This window comes from Hippocampus bargibanti, linkage group LG03 (assembly GCF_051943395.1).
Source record: "Hippocampus bargibanti isolate YZ-2025 linkage group LG03, ASM5194339v1, whole genome shotgun sequence".
Lineage (NCBI taxonomy): Eukaryota > Metazoa > Chordata > Actinopteri > Syngnathiformes > Syngnathidae > Hippocampus > Hippocampus bargibanti.
In genome coordinates this window covers 27,510,188-27,535,385 of record NC_142736.1, presented here as the reverse complement: position 1 = coordinate 27,535,385, position 25,198 = coordinate 27,510,188, and the positions used below count along the sequence as shown (strand labels likewise).

At 39.6% G+C, this 25,198-nt stretch overlaps 1 protein-coding gene across 2 annotated transcripts in view; it reads right to left on the bottom strand.

Annotated features, from left to right (window-relative positions):
* Nucleotides 1-267: 267 nt before the first annotated feature.
* unc13c (unc-13 homolog C (C. elegans)) overlaps nucleotides 268-25,198 on the bottom strand; it is a 127,957-nt gene continuing 103,026 nt past the window's right edge. For both annotated transcript variants that reach the window (XM_088992912.1, XM_088992911.1), the window contains 7 exons: nucleotides 23,985-24,047; nucleotides 19,775-19,855; nucleotides 18,609-18,756; nucleotides 15,626-15,718; nucleotides 12,235-12,394; nucleotides 8,982-11,482; nucleotides 268-1,439 (listed from right to left, as the gene is read on the bottom strand). In XM_088992912.1, coding sequence (XP_088849038.1) covers nucleotides 11,197-11,482; nucleotides 12,235-12,394; nucleotides 15,626-15,718; nucleotides 18,609-18,756; nucleotides 19,775-19,855; nucleotides 23,985-24,047 — 831 coding nt within the window. In that variant the 3' untranslated portion in view covers nucleotides 268-1,439; nucleotides 8,982-11,196. The remainder of the gene's footprint in view (nucleotides 1,440-8,981; nucleotides 11,483-12,234; nucleotides 12,395-15,625; nucleotides 15,719-18,608; nucleotides 18,757-19,774; nucleotides 19,856-23,984; nucleotides 24,048-25,198) is intronic.

Sequence of the window (25,198 nt, the reverse complement as noted above, 5' to 3'; positions counted from 1 at the left end):
CATAAGCGCCTCGGGGGTGTAACGTTAGGCGCTGTTGCTTCTCGCTCTCAGTCAGTTTTAAAACCAAAAAGTGAACACTCCATTACACATTGCATATTTTTAGGACATGTTTCAAGGCTGCTATTCACCATTCATTACACGTAACGCAATGTGCCTCTGAGATAAAATGTTGCATTGTTTTTCCAATTCCTGTTTAAAAACGACACTTTGGTCATTCACTAGTCTCAATTTCATATTTATTATGTATATTATACACAGGGGCTGGCATGGTAGACAGTGGTTATCACGTTGAGGTAATCGTGAGTTTGATTCCGGCCTGGAGTTTACATATTCTCTGCTTGCTTGCATGGGTTTTCTCCAGGTCCTCCAGTTTCCTAAAAAAACCCGCATGGCCGGCTGATTGAACACCCCAAATTGCCCCTAGGTGCCTTGTGTACCCCGCGATTGGTTGGATACCGGTTCAGGGTGTCCCCGCTTACTGCCCAAAGACAGCTGGGATCAACTCCGGCAACCCTTGCGACCCTATATTGAGGAATAGTGGTTCAGAAGATGAATGAATTAATTCGATGAAAAGGTTTCTTCAGCTATCATCTGTACTTTTTTAAAGGTGACTGACGTTTTGCTCCTCATCCAAAGAGCTTCGTCAGCAAACAAAAGTTGTGCTGGGAACTCTGGCCCTATACGTCTTCATAAGCTCTGTCGTACAGGCGTGTCCATCGATGAAAAGGGTTCTTCAGCTATCATCTGTACTTCTTTGATGGTGTTGAACGTTTCGCTCCTCATCCGAAGAGCTTTGTCAGCGAACTAAAGTTGTGCTGGTGCTATATTATATATTGCTATATTATATCCCTAATGCACTGATAGGTCCATGCACTAAGGTTGGGGGAGCGGTAGACTACTCCTTGAAGCTAATCTGATTACTTCTTTTGTCTGTCTAATTACCTCTAATGTTTATGCCTGGCTCTGATTGCCCCATTAGGTCTGGTATCACCTCATTAGCATGACTAAGCCGACGTGGTAATGACCCAAGAAGTCTGTTGTAAGCACGGTCTATATTAAACCTTGTGAATAAATTGTAAATTGAATATTGAAGGACACAAAATGCATTGGGATTGTTTTTCAAAGTTGCTCAGCCGTAGTCCTGAAGTGAAATCTGTCCTATGTACTGAATGATTGATTAATCGTGTGTCTGTGTGGCGTCTGGCATGACCATCTATTGCGCCACTGCCACCTTGGAAACTGCCGCGTGGAGCGTGATGACACCCATGAGGATGTAATTACGTGAGGAGCAGATGGTCTTTGCAGGAAAACGCTCCGAGTCAGGACGCCGGCCGCTCGCAAAGTGAGCGCAACTGCGGCCGCACAGTCAGAGCGCTTTAAATGGAAGCCAGGCATGTAAAGCTTTGCGCAGGTGCTCCATCTCTGTTACAGCTGTCCCACTGTAATACATCAAATCAGGGGCAAGGAGAAAAGAAGCAAAAAAAAAAAAAAAAAAGACGCTGAGTCATTGTCTTGTTTTAGCTTCTTTTTCTCACACAGTTAAAAATCTCATAAAAACGGGCAGTGGTAACCCGCAAAGCTTTCACTGCATTTTATTCTATTTATTTTAAAGACCCAATATATCAAATGTACTGTTGTTGGGATTTTTAAAGTATTTTGTTGTTTCGTCCATACACATTTTAAACTCACTTTTCCATTGCTTCTTTCTTCCGTTCGGTGTGTGTGATCCTTTTTACTCAATTTACTGAATGTTGTTCCAGTAATTGGAATGGATTAAATTAGCCTTTATTAGTCTCGCAGTGGAGATATTTACATTTAACAGCAGCAAAGTGATGAAAGAGGAATGGAAGAAGTAGAAAAACAAAATATAGGAGCCGCTGTAAAGGCAGCCACACACGCGGCGCCATTTTGAAGTCAAAATAACATGAATAAATAACACATAACGTGACACTTCACAAAATACACAGCCAGTCATTCAATCCTAAGCACTTTCTGCACCCTCTTTGTTGTATGAAGCAGTGATCGATGAAAGAGAAGAGGATCGAAGCATCCTTTTCACCAGTGGATCGGGACATCATGGTGAAATGTGCACGTCTGCTACAAGCTAAATGTTGAAAGCAAAGCCGTAGCATCCATTGACAAAAAGAGACTGTCTCACGTCTCCTGTCCCACGTAAATCCGCTTCGATTCCAAGTCGCGACAGTTCCACACACGCATTGGCGCTCTGTGAATTTGTTCAAGTCTTTGACGACGTCAAATGACTTTATGCTACTTCCGGGTTGAATGAACGCTGGCGTGTGGCTGCCGCTGCTCACCCGCAGAAAAAAAATATCCTGTGACTGTAAAGTGTCCTTGAGAGTTTTGATAGGCGCTTATGAATGAAATGTATTATTATTATTATGATTATTTCTTTTGTAACCTTGTTCTATTCCTCCTTTCCGGTTCTATCCATTAGCCCGTTGCACTGCTCTCCATCATTACTGGTCATTCTTTCTTTCCCAGTGACCTCCAAGTAAGGCCATTGTGAGCAGATTCTTTTGCAATGCTGACCTGGCACAAAAGAGGAAAACATGGCAAAAATAGTACAGAATCCTATTTTCCACACTATAAGGCGCCCCTAGAAGCATTTAAAAAAGCCGACGGCACCCTTCAAAATGTGGCTTATATATCGACCGTGTCATATTTTAAATGTACTGTCACAGCTGTAGCGGTGGTGAAAGCTCTGCATAAATAAAGCTGTATTGTGTTGTATTCAGTTTAGCGTAACTCCATCTAGTGCAGGGGTCGGGAACCTATGGCTCGCGAGTTATAGATGGCTCTTTTGATGATTGCATATGGCACGACGATAAATCTAAATACATATTCTCGCTTTTTTTCTGTTCATTTTCTGTTGTGGGCTGCAGTTGGCGGAAAGCGCAATTTTGATTTGGATGACACTGACCTAGGTTGGCGGAAAGCGCAATTTTGATTGGACTATACTGGCCATCAGTTGAAACAGGTAAACGCCACTTTAAATGAGCCCGGCGAGTAAATACAACGTACACTTCAGCTTGACACCGGGGGATTCGCCTTTGTGGAGAGAAAAGGTTTAGATCAGGGGTGTCAAAGTCATTTTTTGCCACGGGCCACATTGTAGTTATGGTTGCCTTCCGAGGGCCGTTATGAATTTGGGGAAGCCATTAGAATGTTTAATGCCCTCCACATATTACATACAGAGCGAACAATAAATGAATGAATAACTAGTTTTCAACTCTGAAGTCAAGACTAATCGCTGTTATTGTATTTTACATCCAAAAATAGGAAATTTTGGTTAGGATTTTAGCAAGCATCATGGAATTTAACAAGTTTGAATTGCTTTCGCGGGCCGAAAGAAATGATGTGGCGGGCCGGATTTGGCCCCCGGGCCTTGACTTTGACACCTGTGGTTTAGATTCTAATTTGCAATGAAACAATACCATCGATGAAACAGTCGAATGTCAGTGACGTTTTAACAAACCCCATGTTAACGTTAGCATCAATATACTTCTGTGAGAAGTATGTTGCATTGCAAGTGTGGAAGCTAATGAGCCGTGTGCCGGCTAGCTAGCAGTAACTTCGCGTATGGAGCCGGCAAGTTCATTTTCATTCCGAACGTTTGGCTGGATTTTTACCAATCCTGAGGAACGGAAAGCCATTCATGTTAACAGTGAGTACTATCACAAAGTTATTTTAAATAATACATTCTGACATTTTGTTGAAAAGTGGCCGCGCGTGCGTGTGAGCGTGTGGTTGTGCGTGCGTGTGTGTGCGCGCTCGCGTGTTGTGGCTTTCACTGAAAAACATAGAATAGCAACAATGCATTTTGGGTACTTTGTTTGGTCTGTAAACTTCCTGTTGATCCGTGTTAATGGCGAAATTAGAAGGAAAACACATCAATAATGCGATGGTGAATCGTGTCTTGCACCAAGACTACTATTTGATACGAGTTGACACAAATTCCCAGCAGACAAATCAGCCCATTTCCAACGGAGCTTGGGCGCCATCTTGTGCATTTTCTGGGACGCTACATTGGAGTCCTGACGATTAATCGATTGCAAACATTTATGCTTTCCTCTTCAGAACTATTTGAATCATATTCATAACTGGATGAGTAACAAGAAAGCATCTCCTCTGAATCTGAAGCCATTGTTTTGATTCTAGAGCAAGGCAAGACTTACTGGTGTGATGTCACAAACAAGGGAGCGGGACCTTCTCAAACTCGCCATTTCCGGGGTCATTTTAAAGTAGTTTTGGGACACTTTAACTCATTTTTATTGGTGTTTTGCATTTGACTAAAAATATCAGCCTGCGTGTATTTTGGGTATTTTAGATGCTATAAAACGTTTTTCTGATGTCAGTTAGGAAACAAGAAAATGGTGTCAGTTGTCCTTTAAGTGGATTCACAACACAAGGAAAGAAACAATGTGATGATAGTCTTCACCCCAATCAGGTGAGCACAGAAGAGTGCGGGCGCTCGGTTGAGCAGAACGTTGAGCAGGGGTGAATAAATGACGCGTCCTTGTCGTCAAGTGTGTTTGCTATAAAGCTGCCAGGTGGCGGAATCAATTACAGCATAGTTTTCCCCCACCACGACATGACCTGAGACAACACGACGCGACAATGACTGCTTACCCCAGCGGCTTTTACAACTCCATCATCAAGGCGTCAAACACAGTGAGGTCAATAGTAATGTCCTTCTTATGATCCCGTTTGGTGACACTGAAATGACAAAACAAGACGTTCCCTCGGTATGCCTTTCATTGAGCACTTTCGGCCATTCAAGGTGGTCTCAAGATGATGTAGTGGAGTTTTCAAGCACTTTGGGCTGCAACCTCAATTATAACTCCCCTTTTAAAATGTATTTATTTATCTTGCTAACTAGCTAGCTACCTATTTCAATTTTGTGTGTTTATTTATTGTGTGAACCTTGAGCAAAGAGCAGGAGGGATGTAGGAAAACGGAAACACTGTTCAATAAGATTTCCTCGTCTGCAGTCGTTGGATTGGATTGGATTGGATGTACCTATACTCGTCTCGCAGTGGAGAAATTTACATTTCACAGCAGCAAAATTATGAAAGGAAGAGGAAAGGAAAGAAAAAAAATAGAACAACAAAATACAGGAGCTGCTGAAAAGGCAGCCACTCTCGCGGTGCCATCTTAAAGTCAAAAGAACAAAAAAAAAAAAAAAAATAATATGACAACACATAGACACAGAGTCATTCATTCTTCAGTACTTGCTGTACCCTCTTTGTGACATGAAGCAGTTCTAGATGAAAGAGGAGAGGTCAAAGTGTATTTTTCAGCAGTGGATCAGTGAATTGGTTTGACTTCCTTATCAATCAAAGTTATGGTGAATATCTTCATTTGTCAGCAGCATTTTGGAGTGATTTTTTTCCCAATAATAATAATAATAATAATAATAATAATAATAATACATTTAATTTCTAAGCGCCTTTCAAAACTCTCAAGGACACTTTACAGTCACGGGACTTTTTTGTGCGGTTGAGCAGCGGCAGCCATTCACGCCAGCGGTCACTCTGTCACACCAATGAGTACTTTTTCATCTTCTTTTTCTGGAAAGAATGTTCTTCAAATGTTCTTCAAACCTATCTGGCTCGCAAAAATGTCAAATTTAAAGATGCCAGGTGTGATTTAGGGTGTTATTCTTGGTTGCTTGTTCAAGTAAATTAGAAATGTTGACGAAACTTTGTGTATACCAACAAAAAACTGACAAGATTTAGTTCTGGGTTGTTTTTTTTTTTTAGTTGAACAAGTTTCTAAAGAAGTTTCCAGACACTTTAAAATGCTCCAGTTTCAAACTTGTCAGAAATACAATCCGTCTGGCGATCGAGTAATCTGTCCCTGGAGGTAAACCCCATCAATCTTCTCCTTCAAAAATAAACAGCATTCCTCTTTGAAGGGCACAGCAAAGTCCAGGTTGTTTACTATATACAGTGCAGTACAGTATGTGTATGGGGTGCTACTCATAGTACAGTAACAGCTTGCTGCATTCCATTATCTCCCCACAGATGGACATGCATGATCCATGCGGCCCCTTGCCTAAGTTCTGGATAATTTATTCTTTTTTTTTCCTCCTACTTTTATTGTGCTAATGTCATCCGAACTGTAAAAGAAATCAGCACACACATTTTGCTATGTATTTCCGTCCTTTACATTTTAATGGCGACTAAAAGGTTTTCAGAGATTCTCAATGTGGGTTTGCTTCTTTGTGTATAAAGTGTTTGTTGTTATCCAATAAGACCCTTGAATACTGGGGTGTGGGGCAGCTTTTTTCATCTGTGCTACTAGAGGGTAATAATAATAATAATAATACATTTCATTTCTAAGCGCCTTTCAAAACTCTCAAGGTCACTTTACAGTCACAGGATAAGTTTTTCTGAGTGTGCCACACGGGCCAGCGTTCACTCAACCCGGAAGTAATTCAAATACATAGAAAACTAGCTAATATATTGCTAATAGCTAGCCAGCCAGATAACTAGCCAGATAGACAGCTAACAGCTAGCTAAATAGCATATATATATATATATATATATATAGACAGATAATAGATAGCTAGCTAGGTAGCTAGCTAGATAGCAGATAGTAACATGGGGCCGCACACTTTAGTCACAGCATCTGATAGGCGTATGATTGGTTTAAACAGAACATTCCAACCCCAAGTCTTACAAATTGACCCCTGCTTCTTTGCTCAGTCTCACCTGACTGCAATTCTATTTTGCTTCCCACTTTCTCCCAGCACTAATATTCATACTCATACTTCCTGCAATGGAAATGTATTTCAACACTTCAGGCTGACTGACATTATTTGGTTGACCCCCACCTCCGCCATTAAGATAAGTGCTAAGGACTGAACGCTCTGATAACAGCTTAACAAATGACCCAATAAGTGCGTCGCAAAAAAACATCAGAGGGCGTGATGCTTTTTTGATGTGACTGTGTTATTGCTTAAAGATCTGGATTCAATCTCTTGTCACGTTGTGCTCTTTCAGCGGAGGTCAACGGCGCTATGAGTATGATTTTCGGCTTGCGTGGATTGAGCTTGCAGCAAGCCGAACCAATGTGGGTGGCTACTCTTCCGTGACTAGAGAATGATTGTGTTACCGAAAGGGCATTAAAGACAAAAAAAGTATTTTTTTTCCAATGGAATAATTTTTAAAAAGAGATAAAGTATATTAATTGTACCTTATGGAAAGTATTGTAAATACAGTATACCTGAATCCGCTACAAGCTAGTTCTCATCGGTCCTCTCTTTGCCAGTTGTTAATTGAAACTTCACTTAAAGGACAACCAACATCATTTTTGTGTTTCCTAACTGACATCAGAAAAACGTTTAATTGCATCTTAAATACCCAAAACACGCAGGCTGATATTTTTAGTCAAATGCAACACGCCAATAAAAATGACTTAAAGTGTCCCAAAACTGCCATAAAATGAGCTCAGAACTGGGCAGATTCAGAAAATCCCACCCCCTTGTTTGTGACGTCACTATCGGTCACACACTGCCTTGCTCCCGAATCAAAACAATGGCTTCAGAGAGTTCAGATTTGGAGATGCTTTCTTGTTACTCATCCACTTATGAATATGATTCAAATAGTTCTGAAGAGGAAAGCATAAATTTTCGCAATCGATTAAAGAAGTCCTTCCGTATCAATTTGAGCCATCTGGACTCCAATGTAGTGCCCAGAAAGTGCACATGATGGCGCACAAGCTCTGTTGGAAATGGGCTGATTTGTCCGTGAGGAATTTGTGTAAGCTTACACCTTCTTTATGCGTCTTTCCGTAATTGGCTGCGACACACAATGATTCACCATCCCGTTATTTATGTAGTGTTCCTTCTAATTTCGCAATCAACATGGTGTTTTCATATGAAAAAAAGTACCCAAAATCCATTGTGTGTCGCTTTCTCGGTCACGGGTGTTCCCTCTGTGACGTCACGAAGGAAATCATCATCAACTCGAAAACAAGACTTCCTGAATATTCAGCGTGAGTCTTAAAACGTAAAATATAGCTATATGCAGTGGAATCTTTGTAAAATGCGCTCAGTAGAAGTCATTTGAAGTGATTTTACAAATTATGGACGCAACTTGTCCGGAGCTGTCGGTTGTCCTTTAAAATGAATTGAAAGTATAAGATGAAGGGCATCCTAGGTTATGATGGTGTCTTTAATACATAAAATTATCATGTACTCAATGATAGAGTGTTTTTATACACATCCGTAAACATCATGTTTGGTTTAGTACATACTGTGTTATTTCATGTTTAGTTTAGTACATCCTATGTTATTTCATGTGTAGTTTAGTCTATATGGATGTATGTAGCTTATTAGTTAAGTCGTTGCATATGTAGAGTGTAACAAGTATCAAACTTCAGTCTAATGTTCTCCCAACACTTGTCTGTAGCTCAGTCGAGACGATGTCATCAACTGCTGTGTGTTTAAACTAGTTTGAGGAGGCGGGCATGGCGCTCTTGGCTTCCCGCTCCAACGAGAGATGTTCTCCATTTGTTTTACTAGAATAACGTATTCTTTTCTCTTCACCATCTATCGTCCCCGCTGGTATTTCATCATAAAACTCCGTTGAACTCCGAACCAGAAGAGAAACAGGAATTAGACCCCAACACTCAGAAACTCTCGAAGGCAACTAAGCTAACATACGTCTCCCTCTGGACGTATCTGGGCTTATCCTTTTACTAAACATTTATTTTCTCTTTGCAATTAAAGATGTTGGCTCAACTGTTTACATTTCATTGGATCTGTTTTAACCAAGTGTATACGAGTGTTACCTCATTGAAACAGAATAGCAAAATAAAGTAATGAAGATAAAGAGCACAAGCCAGGGCATGAAAATGTTGCCGGATCTTGTTTGCTACCAACTAGCATTATTTCATTCGCTTCGGCAATTGTCAGAGAGGAAGTTGAGAACAGCAGATAACAAAATACTCACTTCAGAGAAGGAGGCATAGAATCTGACAATGCTGATGATCACCGTCTTCTTGGCTGTAAAAAAGAAAACAAGTGGAAACGTCAGTGACTGAATGGATAATGGATTTTTAGATATTTAAAGTAACGGCAGTGTGAGATCAGTCCGCACTCAGTGATGGTGTGGATGTTCAGGGTGTAGTGCACCTTGTGCCCCAAGTCAGATGGGATAGTTTCCAGCACCCTGCCTGTGACCTTGTTAGAGTAAGCGCTGTTGAAACTGGATGGCAGGACTCCAAAAACATGACGTCCTTGATAGCCCAAGTGCATATTTGATTTTCAAAATGATTGAGATTTGCAAAGACATTTGCACATACTTTATGCACATAGAAGAAAAGTAGACTTTTTGTACAATATCTCACTAAATATATTTACATGACATACAATTTGCCATCAGTGCAATACATAGGAATGTTGCATATTTACCAAAAATGTTAAACCTTTTCCTTTTTATGAACAAGAAAAATAATGACAGAAGTTGAGTGTTTTTCTCTCTGCATCTCTCTATCTCTCACTTTCTCTTTCTGTTCTCTCGCTCTCTATCTCTCTCTCTCACAACTCTTTCTTTTAAAGGAACATTTGCCGCTCTCATATTTTCTCTCATTCTAGCTCCGCAGTAAAAAAAAACAATAGTCTCTGCTCCATCCTATCCAAAATCGGAACACATACTTATACATCTCCTTGTATGGAATGAATTGTGTTTGTTTTTGTACGAATATTCTAAACAACTTTGGCAGTTTATCAGGAACCTAAACGAATAAAACAAAATAGGATGTGAAATAAGGTTGCCTTCCAAAGCTCATGTTCACAGTGGTCATTCAAAAAGGCCGGAAGCTACCAATTCAAATACAATTCAAATAAAGTAATGCGTTCTTTTTGGAGTCTTTTGTCAGATATGTCATGATATAAAATTACAAACACCCATGAAGGTTTACTTAGCAGTCATCGCCATTTCAAAACAAGATATAAACAAATATTTTCTTGCGGTGGACTTACGATACAAAGAGTGTGAAGGCTCGGGGAGCGGGACCCTGCTTGGTGGACACCGTAGGAACATGGGAAAAACGCAACCAACTGGGAGGATGTGCTACAGTGTTGGGTGGCAAAGCAACCAAAATGAAATACATAAACAACTGAACTCAATGGTAATGTCTGACAAACAAACAAAAAAGGTCAACCATTAAAAAGAAGGAACTTTACAACTGTGCTGGGTGCAAAAAAAAAAAGAACGATAACATGGATTCCACGATATTTCTCTGTGGCAAAAAGTAACCAAAAAATGAGATACAAAAGACTCCACAACAGTCCTTGGTAGGAAAAAGTACAACAAAATAAGGGACTCTGTAATATGATTTGTGGCCCAAATATATAGTTTTTCTTTAAAAAATAAGGAGTGCTATAACAGTGAAGAGATGGCTCAGATGAGAAAGAAGGAATCGGAATTTTGGGAGGGGTAAAATAATAGTAATTTTAAAAAAGAGAAATAATCTAGAGTGCAACAGTGCAAGGTGAAAAGAATGGCTCATGTAAATGAGTGCATAACAAAACCATACAAAAACACAACTCGCCAAAAACGTGGGTGGAAATAATTCAATAAACATCTAATAACAAAAAAAATATATCTAATTTTGAAACACAACAAAGAGCTTTACAACAATGCTGGGCGGCTTAGATCAAACAAACAGACAAACGAGACTCTGCCACAATCAGAACGCCACACAGTCATAAAGTGACTTACACTGGATAATCGAGCAAATTTTCCAACTTTGAAATTCCTGTATGCTTTTTGTTTCATTTCATTATTTTGTTGTTGTTATTGTTGTTTTAACTTCACTGGTTTGGCACTTTATTGGAACAAATTTCAGTAAAAAAAAAAGACTAAGTGTACAAAAGGTATTTTCTCTGCTTACACGGAACCTGTAGAATATGGTACTTAATAGTAAGCATACGGTCAGTAAACACTTGTACGCACTTGTAGTATTCAAATGAACATTCCAACAGATGTTTTTTTTTTATCTTACACACATGCACAAAAACAAACAAACAACTCCTTTACTCGCATCCTGCTTTGGATCATCTCAAGTCGAATACCATTCCAGTCATTCTCATCTGAAGGACAAAACCATTCAAAAGAAATACTGCATTTTTTCCCCCCACCCCGGCACATACTTGCGTCCCCATTACGACACTTCCTCGGCCGAGCGTGTGTCCGTCTTGAGACGCACAAACTCTTTGGCCACCTCGTCGTTGGTCCTTTGCGAGAGTATCCGCATGATGGTGAGGCCCGTCTCATCCATGGCGATGCTCTTCACCAGCGGGTAGCAGTCGGCGCAGCTGCCCGAGTCGGCTAGCTCGCGTAGCTGAATGACGGTCATGCCGATGATGCGGTCCTCGCGGGCAAAACAGTAGTCCTTCACCGACACGTGCAGCTCGTACGACTCCGGTCCGTGCTCGTTGCTCAGGACGCTATGGAAAAACAGGGAATGCAAAGTCGAGATCTTACATTATGAACAAATGCAGTGAACAGCGTTTGACCATACGGTACTTCAGTCGGTTAGCATTTTTCTCCGACCTTAACTACAGGAATCATTCTCACAGTTTTGGGTCACTGTGGATTTGCTTTGTGCAACCCAACCCAACTATTTTCAGGAAAATCCCCCTTTTTAGACAACTTTAAATTGTCAGAATTTACAGAGCCTACACTTCATACACCGTCAGTACATTTTAAGGGAATTTTACATTTACATTTTTCTATCATCAATTAGGAGATATAAATTTTAAGATTTTAGTCCTCACTTTCAGATCTCTACATGGACAAGCTCTCTCTTAGCTGATTTTATACAGTTTTATTCCCCCACCCGCAGTCTGAGATTATCTGAACGGCCGGTATCATCCAATCAAAATTGCGCTTTCCGCCAACTGCAGCCCAAACAGGAAATGAACAGCAAAAAAGCAGGAATATGTATTTAGTTTTATCGGCGAGCTAGATGCTATCATCAAAAGAGTCATAGGTTCCCGACCTCTGGTCTAGGGCAATTCTATTACGTTGGAAGCTTCCATTATGTAGTAGCAGCAGAACCCCCCCCCCCCCCTATTTTTGCTTTCTTCACATTATATTACTTCTTTTCTCATGACTTGAATAGTGATCATGAGAGTGAAAAGCCTCTCACTTTATTGGGTTGAGTAAATCCGGTCCTGTTTTTCTAGTCATGACTTACTATTGGAATGTTTCGTTGTACTTTGGTGACCAGTTGTTGTTCTTGGTCTTGGTGCTGAATTTGCGCTTCTTGTCAGCCAAGTGCGGCCCGACGGCATTGACCTCAACGAATGGCCGGAACATGGCGGTGGTCTGCCACTGGAGTTTGTTCACGCCGACCACTGATACGCAGAGTAAGATTGAGTTAAAGCTTTGAACAGCGATGAACATTCCCTTGAATTGTCAGACCACATACAAGTAAAAAGTTTGAAGAAAATTGGAAAAGGCAGGCTTACGAGAAGTCGCCTCTAATATTTCTGCCAGAAATTGTCACCTCATCTGAGAAGGAGGGTGGTTAATCAAGCGCCGACCTTGTGGATTGAAATCTTGACAAATGATCAAACTTTGCTCCCACGCAATGACAAAAATGTCAACATTTTGTATTGGCAGTTTGATGAATATCATTATTCCCAACCACTGCATCACTGAAAGTGTGTCCAGTAATGATCAATTTCGCACAAGTTTCCGTTACTGACATCACAACAATGCCTGTGTATCGATCTGTATGTGCCAAGGACATGCAGTGACTCGGCCAGACGGCCAGGAGAAAACAACTACCGTATTTTCCATACTATTAGATGCTTCGGAGTACAGTGATACCTTGACTTCCGAACTTAATTGGTTCCCAGACAGTGTATAAGGCAAAAAGTGTGTATTCCAATAAATAATTTCCCATAGGAAACCATTAAAATGAAAATAATACGTTCCCAGGTCCACATAAAACAGAATTTTCTACTTTCTAATTTTCTAAGCCTTAAAACTACACAAAATATACCTTATTTTACGTGTAATAAATGGACTATGGTATTATAATTAAATAAATAAACTGTACTGTATAATAAAGTTGTTTTATTTACCTTTGTGATAGTCGTTGATGGCTTGATGGAATGGAGTGGCCGGTTTCATCAGCATTAAACATTTGATGAGGAACGTAACCTTCTTCTTTCGCCGTCTTGTAGGTGCTTTCTCTGTGATAATTTTATCTAGTTCCTCATCAATTGTGTTCTGTTTAGCTGGGTTGATAGCTTTTTGCATCAAGTGTACATCTGTGGGGGGCTTTTGGGGGTTGTTTGTGGAGCCTGATTGATGGGATATTTTAACCTTGCAGACTATCAAAGTTGAAACGAGTCCAAATGTCACTGTTTCCTATCCATTGTGTCACTCTCTCTGTTGTCTGCCTGTCTCTTTAATGTTTAAACCACCCCCCCACTGCTGCATTATTGACCAATCACGTGGCTTTAACCGAAGTCTGGGGGCATGGAATGGAGGACAAAAACAGTTGGCTGCCATTTTGTTGTTAGAAGAACGGGCTCGTTCGCGAACGACACATCACTCATTGAGGCAGCTCCGTGTACCAAAAAAGTTTGTATGCCAAGGTAAAATTCTCATCAATGTAACATTTGTAAATTGAAAAGTTCGTAAGCCAAGGGGTTCGTAAACCGAAGTATCACTACATAAACGCCTCAACGAATGGCCTATTTAGAACGCTTCATTTATAGACACTGTCCGCTTTTGAGAAAATTGAATGATTTTTTTGGTGTCCTTACAGTACAGTCACATGTGATTTATTCAAATCTTGAAAGAAAGTGTGAGAGTGACTGATTTCCTGTGTTCTTGAGGCTTCTTGACTGAGACGTTTTTGCGGATCCACTCATGATAAAAATGCCTACCAAATTATATGTTGGTCTCTGAAAGTGGCTTTGGGGTTGAATTTTCAAAAAAACTTGCCCAAATTCCACTTCCAAGTTAAAACGTATCTGTTCTCAACACAAAATTGTTCGCACTGCGAACTAGTTTATGATATGCTGTTATGTTGGCTCCTCAAGACCATCCAGCACTTCCAATGTAACGTAATTTTTGACGATGTGGTTGTGAATGAACACAAAAAAAGGGCTGATGATGGAAGATTACGGCAAAAAGCAGCTGTCAGCCTCTTGTGTTGCTCGGTCTAATAACAAGCTAATGGCACAGCGCACTGTCTTGGTAATAAAGACAAATGTAAGGCTGTGAACAAAGTGTGTGATTCATGGAGGCAAAAAAAATAAAATAAAACGACACACATTAAAAAGAACCTGCGTAGTGAAACGGAGTGCAGCAGCAGGGAGGGGAAATGCTTCATGTTGGGCTATTAAAAACAAAGTGTCCCGCCCACAAATTGCCAATGTTATGTTTTTTTCTTTTGTATATTGTATCATAACTCATTCACAAATTTATTCGGGAATTGAAAATACGGTGTAGAGCGCCATTCCCGAATTTATTCGGGTTGTATTTTTTTCTTGTTTGGGTGCTGATAAAGCACTGGCCATGGCCTCTGGTAATGTTTTTTTTTCCCACAAGGGGCAGAATTTCCCTTTTTTCCTTGTTAGTGCATTGTTCCAGCGTCAGCTCTTGTTCAAGCGATATATAAACCAATATGTATGTTTTGCATTGGATTTTGAACAGCCACCCTCATTTAAAGCTCATATAACTCCAGGCCCTTATAGTTTAGGAATTAACTCTTTTTTTCTGATGATAGAAGAGACTAAGGTTTCTTACGCTGCATTGAATATTTATGTATTCCTAAAACTCAATATGCTGTGGGTCCTGGAATACGAGTGACAATGACAAAAACCCTGGCACTGGAGTGGACACATTTTTGCACGTCGGGCAGTGAATGAAATAAACAGGGAGTTTCCATAACTGCTGAGCCTAGGTTGCACACCAAAAGAGCAGGACCTAACGAGGCATGTACAGTAGACAGTCTCTGATATGAGCTATAGCTTCTTATGAATTGTAAATGTGAATTAAATGCAATCTTAAATAACTAGTGGTCGCTTTGCAATGTTGATGTACATTCATGTTTATGTTCACATTCAGACATACATTTTAAATTTATTTTGTTGATGTCAGATAAAAAAAGTGTTTTCAGTGGAGTACATTAACTAACCATCACAAATGAATAGTGGCCACCATATTTGTAGAATGATCTATCTCAAAAGCATGGAATGAGTGCTTCAAACACCTTTAAAATCCCCTCTAATAAATCCATTCATTAAAAAGAGAATTGGTGACACAAGGACGGCTTAAATTGCTATTCAAAAATCATGTGTTTGTGCACAAAAATAATTGGTGCAGAGGATGAATGGGTCTCGATAATAACGCCTTCCCTGTCTGCAATTGTGTAACAAAATGGCTCTGCCACAATCTGAGGTACACCATATTTGTTTCTAAATGGAGCCACAAGCACAGTCACCTACTGCTTCATTCATTTACGCGGGGCCCGGCCGGCAGCACAATCGTCTCGAGAGTTGCTTCAGGCGTGCGAGCGTGCGTGAATGCATTTGAATAGAAATGACGAGTGATCTCAAGCTCACCCTTCACGCTGACTTTGTGCTCTCCGGTGCCAGGGTGAGAGATGAGGTTCACTTGTATGGACACCTCGCCCACCGAGCCGTTGCTTGACTGACCTGAAAACACAAAAGCAGAAGATACTTGAGTAAAAGGTGTGTTTAAAATTCGGAGATCAAGCCAAAAAGACAACAAAAAAATCTTAAACTCTTAAAATGCTGAAGGGAAGCAAGTGGCTTTCAACAACGTTGGCCACAAGATGTTTCCTTTAGCCCAAGGCTGAACAAGAATCGCAAGAGGAGTAAAAAAATAGACTACAAAAACAGAAATATTCTGTCTATATATATATATATATATATATATATATATATATATATATGGATGGATAGATATCTGGTGATACCAGAGCGAATGGGGCAATCAGGCCAGTCATTGACCATCATCAGTCAGGACAATAGAGGTAATCAGTGTTGCCTCAGGGAATAGTCCTCTGCTCCTCCCAACCTTAGAGCAGCGACCTATTATAGGAGAGGTCTGGCACTGCCACCTCTGTAGGGATATATATAGGGCCAAGCTACTCGTAAAATTTTAGTTAGCTGACGAAGCTTTTTGGATGAGGAGTGAAACGTTTGACACCTTCAAAGAAGTACAGATGACTGCTGAAGAAACCTTTTCATCAATGGACCACTCCTGTATGACTGAGAGCTTACACAGACATATTGATACGAATGTGACTAAACATTAACCTACTTCCAAAAATGACACGTCATGTTCAGCATGTTTGCAGAGTGGACGAGAGCACTTGTTTAAAACTGATTGCAGTCCACATTTCAGGGGCTGCAATGCTACCAAGTCAAATACCCCCCACCCTCTACCCAAAAAAAAAAATCAAAATGTAGTCTTTCGATCAGATTGCTGATCACGTCTGCACTGCAGCCAAGTGAAGACAGACGGTGAACGCCGGAAGGCTGCAAGTGAGCGCTCGTACGACGGATGATGGAGCGCGCCGGTCCGATAGCTGATCGATACGTGCCAAACACGCTTGTATATGTTATGCCACTAATGAAGAAACAAGCCGGGCGATTTATTGTCATGACAGCGCGAGGGGAGGGCTGTGAGTCCCTGCCCGCATAATTAAGCTGAGAACTTTTGTTAAAGAAACATCACAACACTTTTACCTCCAGAATGTGCTGATACGGCAGTCTTTGTAATCATGTACACAGGCTCGACACACACTCGACTGTACATTATCAACATACGTATTGTGGTCACTGGCTTGGAATAAGAAGATTGCTGACAGGCGTTGCCACGGCAACCTTACTTTAGTACTTTTAGCATATCAGTTTACAAGTGGAGAGGATACTATTTTGTAGCTGCTGTTTAGTTAATGTTTGTTTGCAATAATATCTGAATTTTTGAGGGATCTTATCAGGTCATTAGATTCCAGATGACACAAAGCCAACTATCGATCTTTGAATATGCTGTCAATCTTTGCAATGTCTCACTATTGTTGCTGTTATGTAACTTTACGGGTAATTTAGCTGTTTCCACCCCTTTTCCCAATTTTTTTTTCATGGTAAACCCTCCAAATGTAGAGGTCATGCTGTGACTAGAATATGAACTCATTCACTGTCAGACATGTGCAAAAATGTGTCCACTCCAGTGCCAGGGTTTTTGTCATTGTCACTTGAATTCCAGGACCCACAGAATATTGAGTTTTAAGACTTTAGGGCTCTTCTTTCATCAGAAAAAAGAGTCAATTACTAAATTATATGGGTGTGGAGTTATATGAGCTTGAAATGAGGGTGGCGGTCCAAAATACAATGCAATACACACATATTGGTTTGTATAGCGCTTTAACAACAGCTGAAGCTCGAACAAAGCGCTAACATGGAAAAAAGGGAAATGCTCCCCCCTTGTGGAAAAGAAAAAACATTGCCAGCGCTTTACCTGCATCCAAGCATGAAAAAACCCGGACAAATTCAGGAATGGCGCACTGTCATATTTTCAATTCCCTAATAAATTCTTGAATGGTAGTGAATGACTTAAAATTCCAGATAACCCAAAATAAACATAGAATAATATCTGCCGGTTTTAGCTATCAGCTAAATGGTGAGGTTAATGTAACTGGCCTGTCTTTTGGGGTTGAGTGGTAAGAAATTAGGTTCAATATCATTGTTGTTATCTCTTAGTTGAAAACCTTGTATGTTGGATTGTATTATCTCACTTTTATGATTCTATGATATAAAAAAAACATCATCCAATTATAATAGTTCTCTAAACTCCCTCCATGTTAGTTGCATTCAAGCAATCGAGTTGGTTCCAGGTTTGTGTGCACCACACAAGCACCCATGGAAAAAAAAGCGTTTTAAATGGAAGCAAGCCAAACATGGCCAGGCACGTATAGTTGAAGTCTGAAGAAACTGTCTCATGAATACCAAATCAAATTCAGAGTCTTCCAGTTAGATTATTTATTGTCTATGGATAGCGAGTAGCATTATATTCAACGTAAGGGAATCACACGTTTACCAAGCCCAGGGGATTCTCTGAAAAAAATAACAAATAAACCAATGACTGACAACCATAAAATAAACCGCAACCTGCATATCTGTATTTTAGCCTGACTGCTAGTGCAACACACTTTGGCTTCTGTGGAACGGTTGCAGGCCAGGCTCTAAAAATGTCATTGTCATGAGCAACAGGGGGTTTAGTGATTAATGAACGAGCGTTCGAAAGCCGGTGTGTTGTTGCCCTGTTTTGCTGACCTAATGTGCATCAGCCACCTGACCACCATCACTTTCAGTTGCCGCATTTGTGCCGGACTCTCATACAGCACAGCTTTATTCGGTATGTAGTGACTAAAATGAAAGTAAAGAAGCAAGCTGTTTTTTAGCAAGTTGGTGTGGCTTGTTTTGCCTATCTGCCTGCTTATATGCAACAGTAGCATAAAATATATTAGATACACAACAGCTCCAAAAGTCAATTGCACTCATCGTAGCTTGTGCTTACCTTGAGAGGTTTGGGTGCATATATATTTCTTGATCAAGGCATCTGTAGGTTGAGTGTAAAGGCTAAGAGCATATTTGAGGGACTTCATATCTGGGCTCTTCTCCAGGAAAGTCTTCTTTAGACCGTTTCCTCCAGCATGGAAGTATTGCTGCAGAAAGCAGGCAAGCAAACAGTTCGTGGGTTGAACTTGAAGAATATGTTTTACCAACTTTCATAACTTTACTGCTGTGAAATGTAAATTTCTCCACTGCGAGACTAATAAAGGCAAATCCAATCCAATGTTGCAAATTGCTCAGTGTATATGTTAATAGTAATAGCAATAGTAATAATAATAATAATAATAATAATAATACATTTAATTTATAAGCGGAGCTGGGAGTAAATGCATTAAGTCACATTTCCAGCCACACATTATACAGACGCTCCACTACTTACGACCATTCGAGTTACGGACAATTTTGTCTTTCTCTCTAACATACTGTATGTAGTATTCTCTCCAGTTGTACATGTACATATTTTTACAGAGCATATATTTTATTAAATGTTTATTTTTCAGTACAAACCAATGCAGTTTACTTGCAAGCCTTAACCTACTTATATAAACCTTAAACATACATTCTATTCAAAATATAGCACTGAAGCAACTTGCGAGCAAATTCACCTTACGAATGACCGTTTGGAACGTATATCGTTCGTAAGTTGGGGAGCGTCTGTATGTAAAAAAAAATCATGTTCAGTTTGTTTTCAACTATGTCTTCAATGTATACAGACTTTATACGACAATGTGGACTTAGTTTCACATGAAAGCCCAACTGGGCCAAATGTCTGGTTAATTCAATTTTTTTTGCTTCAGTCACTATGAACTACCAAGCCAGGAAAGGGAACCATGCTTGTCATTACACTTTATTGAAGTCCAAACTGCTACAAACGGCTCCAATATGTCCACCTTATTGTATTTTTCTTCTTTGGCAGCAACGGTATAACCTTCTGTAGTTCCATCACAAAAAAATCCACATCCATCTTTTTTATATGAATCCCTCCTGAACACTAAATTGCATTTTGTGGCTGTGTGGGGAACCCGAGACCACAACAACAACAACAATGGCTTCAAGCAAGCCATCCATTCTAGTCTGTTGGCACAGTTGCTTCGCGAACATAAAACTAACCTTGATAGTAGGAAGCACGAGGTCCATGGCTGCACACTGCCGTGGAGTGAGACTCCTGGCTTCCTCGCGGATGACATGCTCCTAGCCGAGGGACACAAACATCAAGATAATGACCAATGTAAAAGTGCAATTAGCTTGCTGAATTGGACCGTGGCTTGCGTGCTTTGCAAGTGCAGACTTCAATTCAATGTAGGGAAACAAGAATATTGCCATAACGTGCCTTGATTTTTATTTTAATCATAGACAGAGCAGTCAAAAACATGTCAGGATACTAACTTCCCACGTCGATTATAATTAGCTTTTACAAAGCCGTTAAAACGCCAGTGGCTGATATTTATGGTACATTGCATATTAAATGCACATCCCCTTCCTAAAATTAGGACTTGCAGATGAAACGCAAAGCCGTGCCTTGCTTTCTTATGCATATTCATTTAATCTGAAATGGTTTAAAATTGATTTCCATGAGTCGATGTGAGATTGCAAGCGTTTAAATCTTCATCTCTGCTAACCTGAAAGACAGATGCCAAACTGCACCCATTTTCATTGACTCTGTTTCAGTATAGGACACAGTAAACAAAAAAACAAAGACTTGGTCAAACCACCACAGTCAAATGCATTCATCCTCTTTCCGACGGCGAAACACAAAATGGTGTTTGTTGAAATGAATTAAATTCAGAGATTCCCCGTGTACTGAAATGATCTAGACATTTCAGAACAGCAATTTTACAAGTTTTTGTGAGGATGACTTATTATATTTTCAGGTTTTAAGCCATCAAGAGTTATCAGGCTGCCATATTGCCGCCAAGCCATTGAAACACTAAAAATGAAACATACATAATTTGTCTTTTACAAAAATACTTAACAATATTAATGGATTCATATGTTGTATCTGTGGATGAAATAGTGAATCCCGGAGTTCCTGTCAACAAAAGCAATACTCGTATCGTGCCGAGCACATGCAAGGAGTAACCTGACAAGGAGTAACCAGCGACGTCACGATAAAAGCCATTAACATGATGGTAGGTGTAGATAAAGTGATACGTACGCTAAGTGCAGCGCTCCATTAGGCGCAGACAGCGCTATACAATGATCCATAGTATACCACGTTCCATGTATCGTATTAAACGTCTTGTTGTGCGGTGATGTTCGCGTTTAGAATTTCATTTGACACTGATATGTGCTCCATGAAGCGCAGTCCTTCTATCCATTAGGCCTTGGTTAAATCCTTTCTCTATATTTCTCCATAATACTAGTTTATATTTGATGTAAAACACATTTTACCTGAAATATGATATACCACTAAAATTGCTAATATTAATACTCATTATCCAATCTGTTGATCTGTCTGTCTGATCATATCTAATACTCGTCTACTACTGCTACTGCTCAAGCTAATCCTAATGCTACTGCTACTTACTTGCTACTTGCTGTTGCTACTACCTACTACTTCCTACTAATACTACTACTAATACTACAAATAATAATTAGTCATTTATTATCCTCTTGTTAATTCTGGTCATGAGTCATAATGATCTTGTTTGAGGGCTTTTCAGAACAAATAATTGCCTTGGGTGCATTGTACTCAACTGCAAAGTGGGTGAGGTGGGGGGTTGTCTACATTGTAGTACAAATGGGGTTTTGGAATATATTATTATTATTATTATTATTATTCATAATAATAATAATATTATTATTAGTGATATTGGTAAAACATAATAATCATAATAGTAATATTAATAAAAATCATAACTGTCATATTACTACTAATACTACTACTACTACTATAACACTAATTATAATACTGCTACTAATAATTATCACTATTATTATAATGACTGTATCATTATTATTAGTAGTAGTAGTATTCTTATTACTATTAGTAGTAGTCGAGTTGCTTGTTCTGTAGCCACAAAGGGACATAAGTTTTCTTATGCCGGTGCCAAGCCCGGATAAATACAGAGGGTTGTGTCAGGAAGGGCATCCGACGTAAAAGCTGGGCCAAAACAAACATGCGTATCATACCTCTGAAGATGGAGAACACTGATTCACTGTGGCGACCCCTTGAAGGGAAAAGCCGAAAGGAAAAGAAGAAGAAGATTATAATAATAATTATTATTATTGTGGTTATTATTATTGTTATTCTTTGTTATTATTATTATTATTATTATTATTATTACTTTTATTATTACTTTTATTATGTCCCTTAATACTACTAATAATACACTCCAAAACCGCATTTGGACTACAATGTAGACACCCCCCCCCCACACACACACACAAACCCCACCCAATTTGCATTTGAGTACAATGCTCCCAAGGCTATCATTTGTTCTGAAAATCCCTCATACAAGATGATTATGACTCATGACCAGCATTAACAAGAGGATAATAAATGACTTTGACGCTCGAGGAAGGATAGAGACACACGCCCATCTGTGTGCTCCTCTCCAGATGTCGCTGCCTCAAAGGATGGCAGAGTTTCCATAAGCAACAGTGATAATTGCAGATTCCAAGGAATGGAAAGGCAAAATCATATACAGTATTCGACTTTCATCTGCGGCTCCAAACTGGCAGGTTAAATACCTCTGGTATATGCATATCGCGATGGTTAGTCAAAGCAAAAGTTCTCGGATTATTTGGCGTGACACGTTCTCATGTCACGTCGGTAAATAGACATGATTCGGGTGGATTGATGCCAAGGTACTGCAGTGGCGAACACAGTTAGTAGCTATCGTTCCTTCTTTGATGTTGTATAGTCATACTGTGCACAGTGTGAATCCAAGCATGAAGCATATTATACATGCACACAAAGTTGCACTGCTACATTTAAAATCCTTCAAGATATACAGAAAAATTTAGACCTAATGTATTAATTGGACCGCATGATTTGTATTAGGCTATTAGGATGTATTTCTCTTAGGCGAGAGGGATTTGTAAATGGGCATTTAAAAGTGCACAGCTTCTGCATTACTGGTGAAATAAAAATAAAAAAACAGCAACCACAAACACACAAAACAACCAGACATCGTGGGGACAAAATGCACATTATTCTGACCATAAACACAAATATACAATTTCCTCCAAAAATAAAATAAAATAAAAAAGCAGGGGGAGAGATTTGGCTTTTGAGTTTTTCCTGGATTACACTAAAGGGCACCACAACCATTACAGGTGAATTTAACCTTGTCTGAATCTTTGAATGGATATCTCAAAATGTTTTTGTAGTTTTGGCACAGGTTGCTCTTCTTTAAGCTGGAAATAACAAGTAAAATGAAGAGAACTTCATCTACATTCATTTATGTATTTGTCCACTGATGGATTAAACACGTGAATTTTCCCTTTCGGATTCTTCTTAGAGAATTAATTAGTTTAAGGGAATTAGTTCTTTCATCACTTTGCTGCTGTGAAATGTAAATTTCTCCACTGCGAGACTAATAAAGGCAAATCCAATCCAATCCAAACATTCCCGTATACAGTAAAGTCTTGTTATATCGATATTCTCGGGAGTCGGAAAAAAATATCGATTTAACCGGACTATCGATATATCCGATCCTGCGGGCATCGAATTTTCTCCTTGAGTTCATAGAAATAGTATCGTAATAAGCAGTACTATCGATATAACCGATATCGATATAACGAGACTTTACTGTATGTGCAAAAGCTTGCCATTATACATCGAACGCATTGCCATTCCAAAATTCCAGTGACAATGAATTCTTCTCATTGCAATCCGACGTTCACATTTAGGGGCCATATCATATCATATCATATCATATCATATCATATCATATCATATCATATCTCATATCATCCCTCGTTTTCGAGACCAAAGCCATTCAGCGATTTATAGGATTTATAGGATACAAATTTTAAAATCTATTGACCAGGAACCAGTGTCACATGCCTGCTTTTTAATCACCATGTGTGAGCTCTGTGAAAGATCCTAAATGTTTTGAAAGATCCTTATGCGTAAAGTGGGCTCAAGTCACATACCAATAAGTCTTTCTGTTGTCATAGCAAATGGTGGAAAACTTAGTATGGTCATTAAGTACGGTCATGAAAAATAAATTAACAGACCAGTGCGTTTCAAGCTTATATCTACAGTGGCAGTCCTGTACGACCTGACCATAAAGTGTATTATGAGTCACTTGAAGGCATTATGAAGCAGACTCTACAGCACATTAGCAGCGGAGTGAAGAAACTGGATTACCTTCAATTTGGACAATTGCCCCAAGTCCTTTGCTGCATTGAAGATCATCTGAGCTCCTTGTTGCTGCAAGGGGAAACAATCTATGTTCATGACATATACTGTACCATGAATACACATCCACAATGTATCATCATCGAGGATTGTCACAGTCGAATGAAATTTAATACTGTGTTTATGAAAAGTGGCTTAATATTAAAAAAAACAATCATCCATCATTCATTGGGATAGGGAGCAAGTACCTCCAAACCAAATATTTACCTTTCAGATTAAAAAACAATCTGTTATCTCTGCTGGGCAATTAATGAACAGAGAGCAGCAGAGTTATTGACAGTCTACAAAAGACATGTTTCCAATATAAATGAAGAAAAGAATTGCATAATGTCTGTGTAAGCTCTCAATCGTACAGGAGTGGTCCATCGTCAGCGAACTAAGTTCGCCTCTTGGATAAGTAGCCCCGAATTGAATCTTGCAATTCACATCTCTTTGGTGTCCCTCAGAAACTTATCCACAAACTTCAACTCGTCCAGAATTCTTCAGCCCGGATCATCACCAGAACCTCATCCTTTCAACACATCAACCCCATCCTCCAAGAGCTCCACTGGCTCCCAGTCAAATATAGAATCAACTTTAAAACTTTTCTTTATACGTTTAAAGCTATCCACTATCTATAACCTTGCCCCCCTCCCATACCTATCTGACCTTCTTCAATTATTCCCTCTCGTTCCCTCAGATCCTCTTCCTCTCTCCGCCTCTGTGTGCCCCCCCCCCCCCCCTTGCCTGTCTCAGCACAATGGGTGACATAGCCTTCAGCTCCTCTGCCCCCAAACTTTGGAACTCACTTCCTCCCAACATTCGTAACGATCGATTCTCATTCCACCTTCAAAACCCACCTATTTAAAATTGCATTTTCTGTGTAGCTCTCTCTCTTGTTTCTATTTATGATTGTATTTTATTTATTGCATTCTATTTGTGATTGCATTTTATTTATTATAGTGCATATGCTTGTCTGTGACTGTAGTGTCCTTGAGAGCTTTGAAAGGCGCTTAAAATGTAATGTATTTTTATTATTATTATTAAGAAGAAGAGAAACGGCCAACACCTTCAAAGAAGTACAGGTGACGGCTGAAGAAACCTTCTCATCGAGAGAATTGCATAATATTAAGTTTATTCCATAAATACGCCACAAAATACAATCCGAAAAGTGTTTAATATTG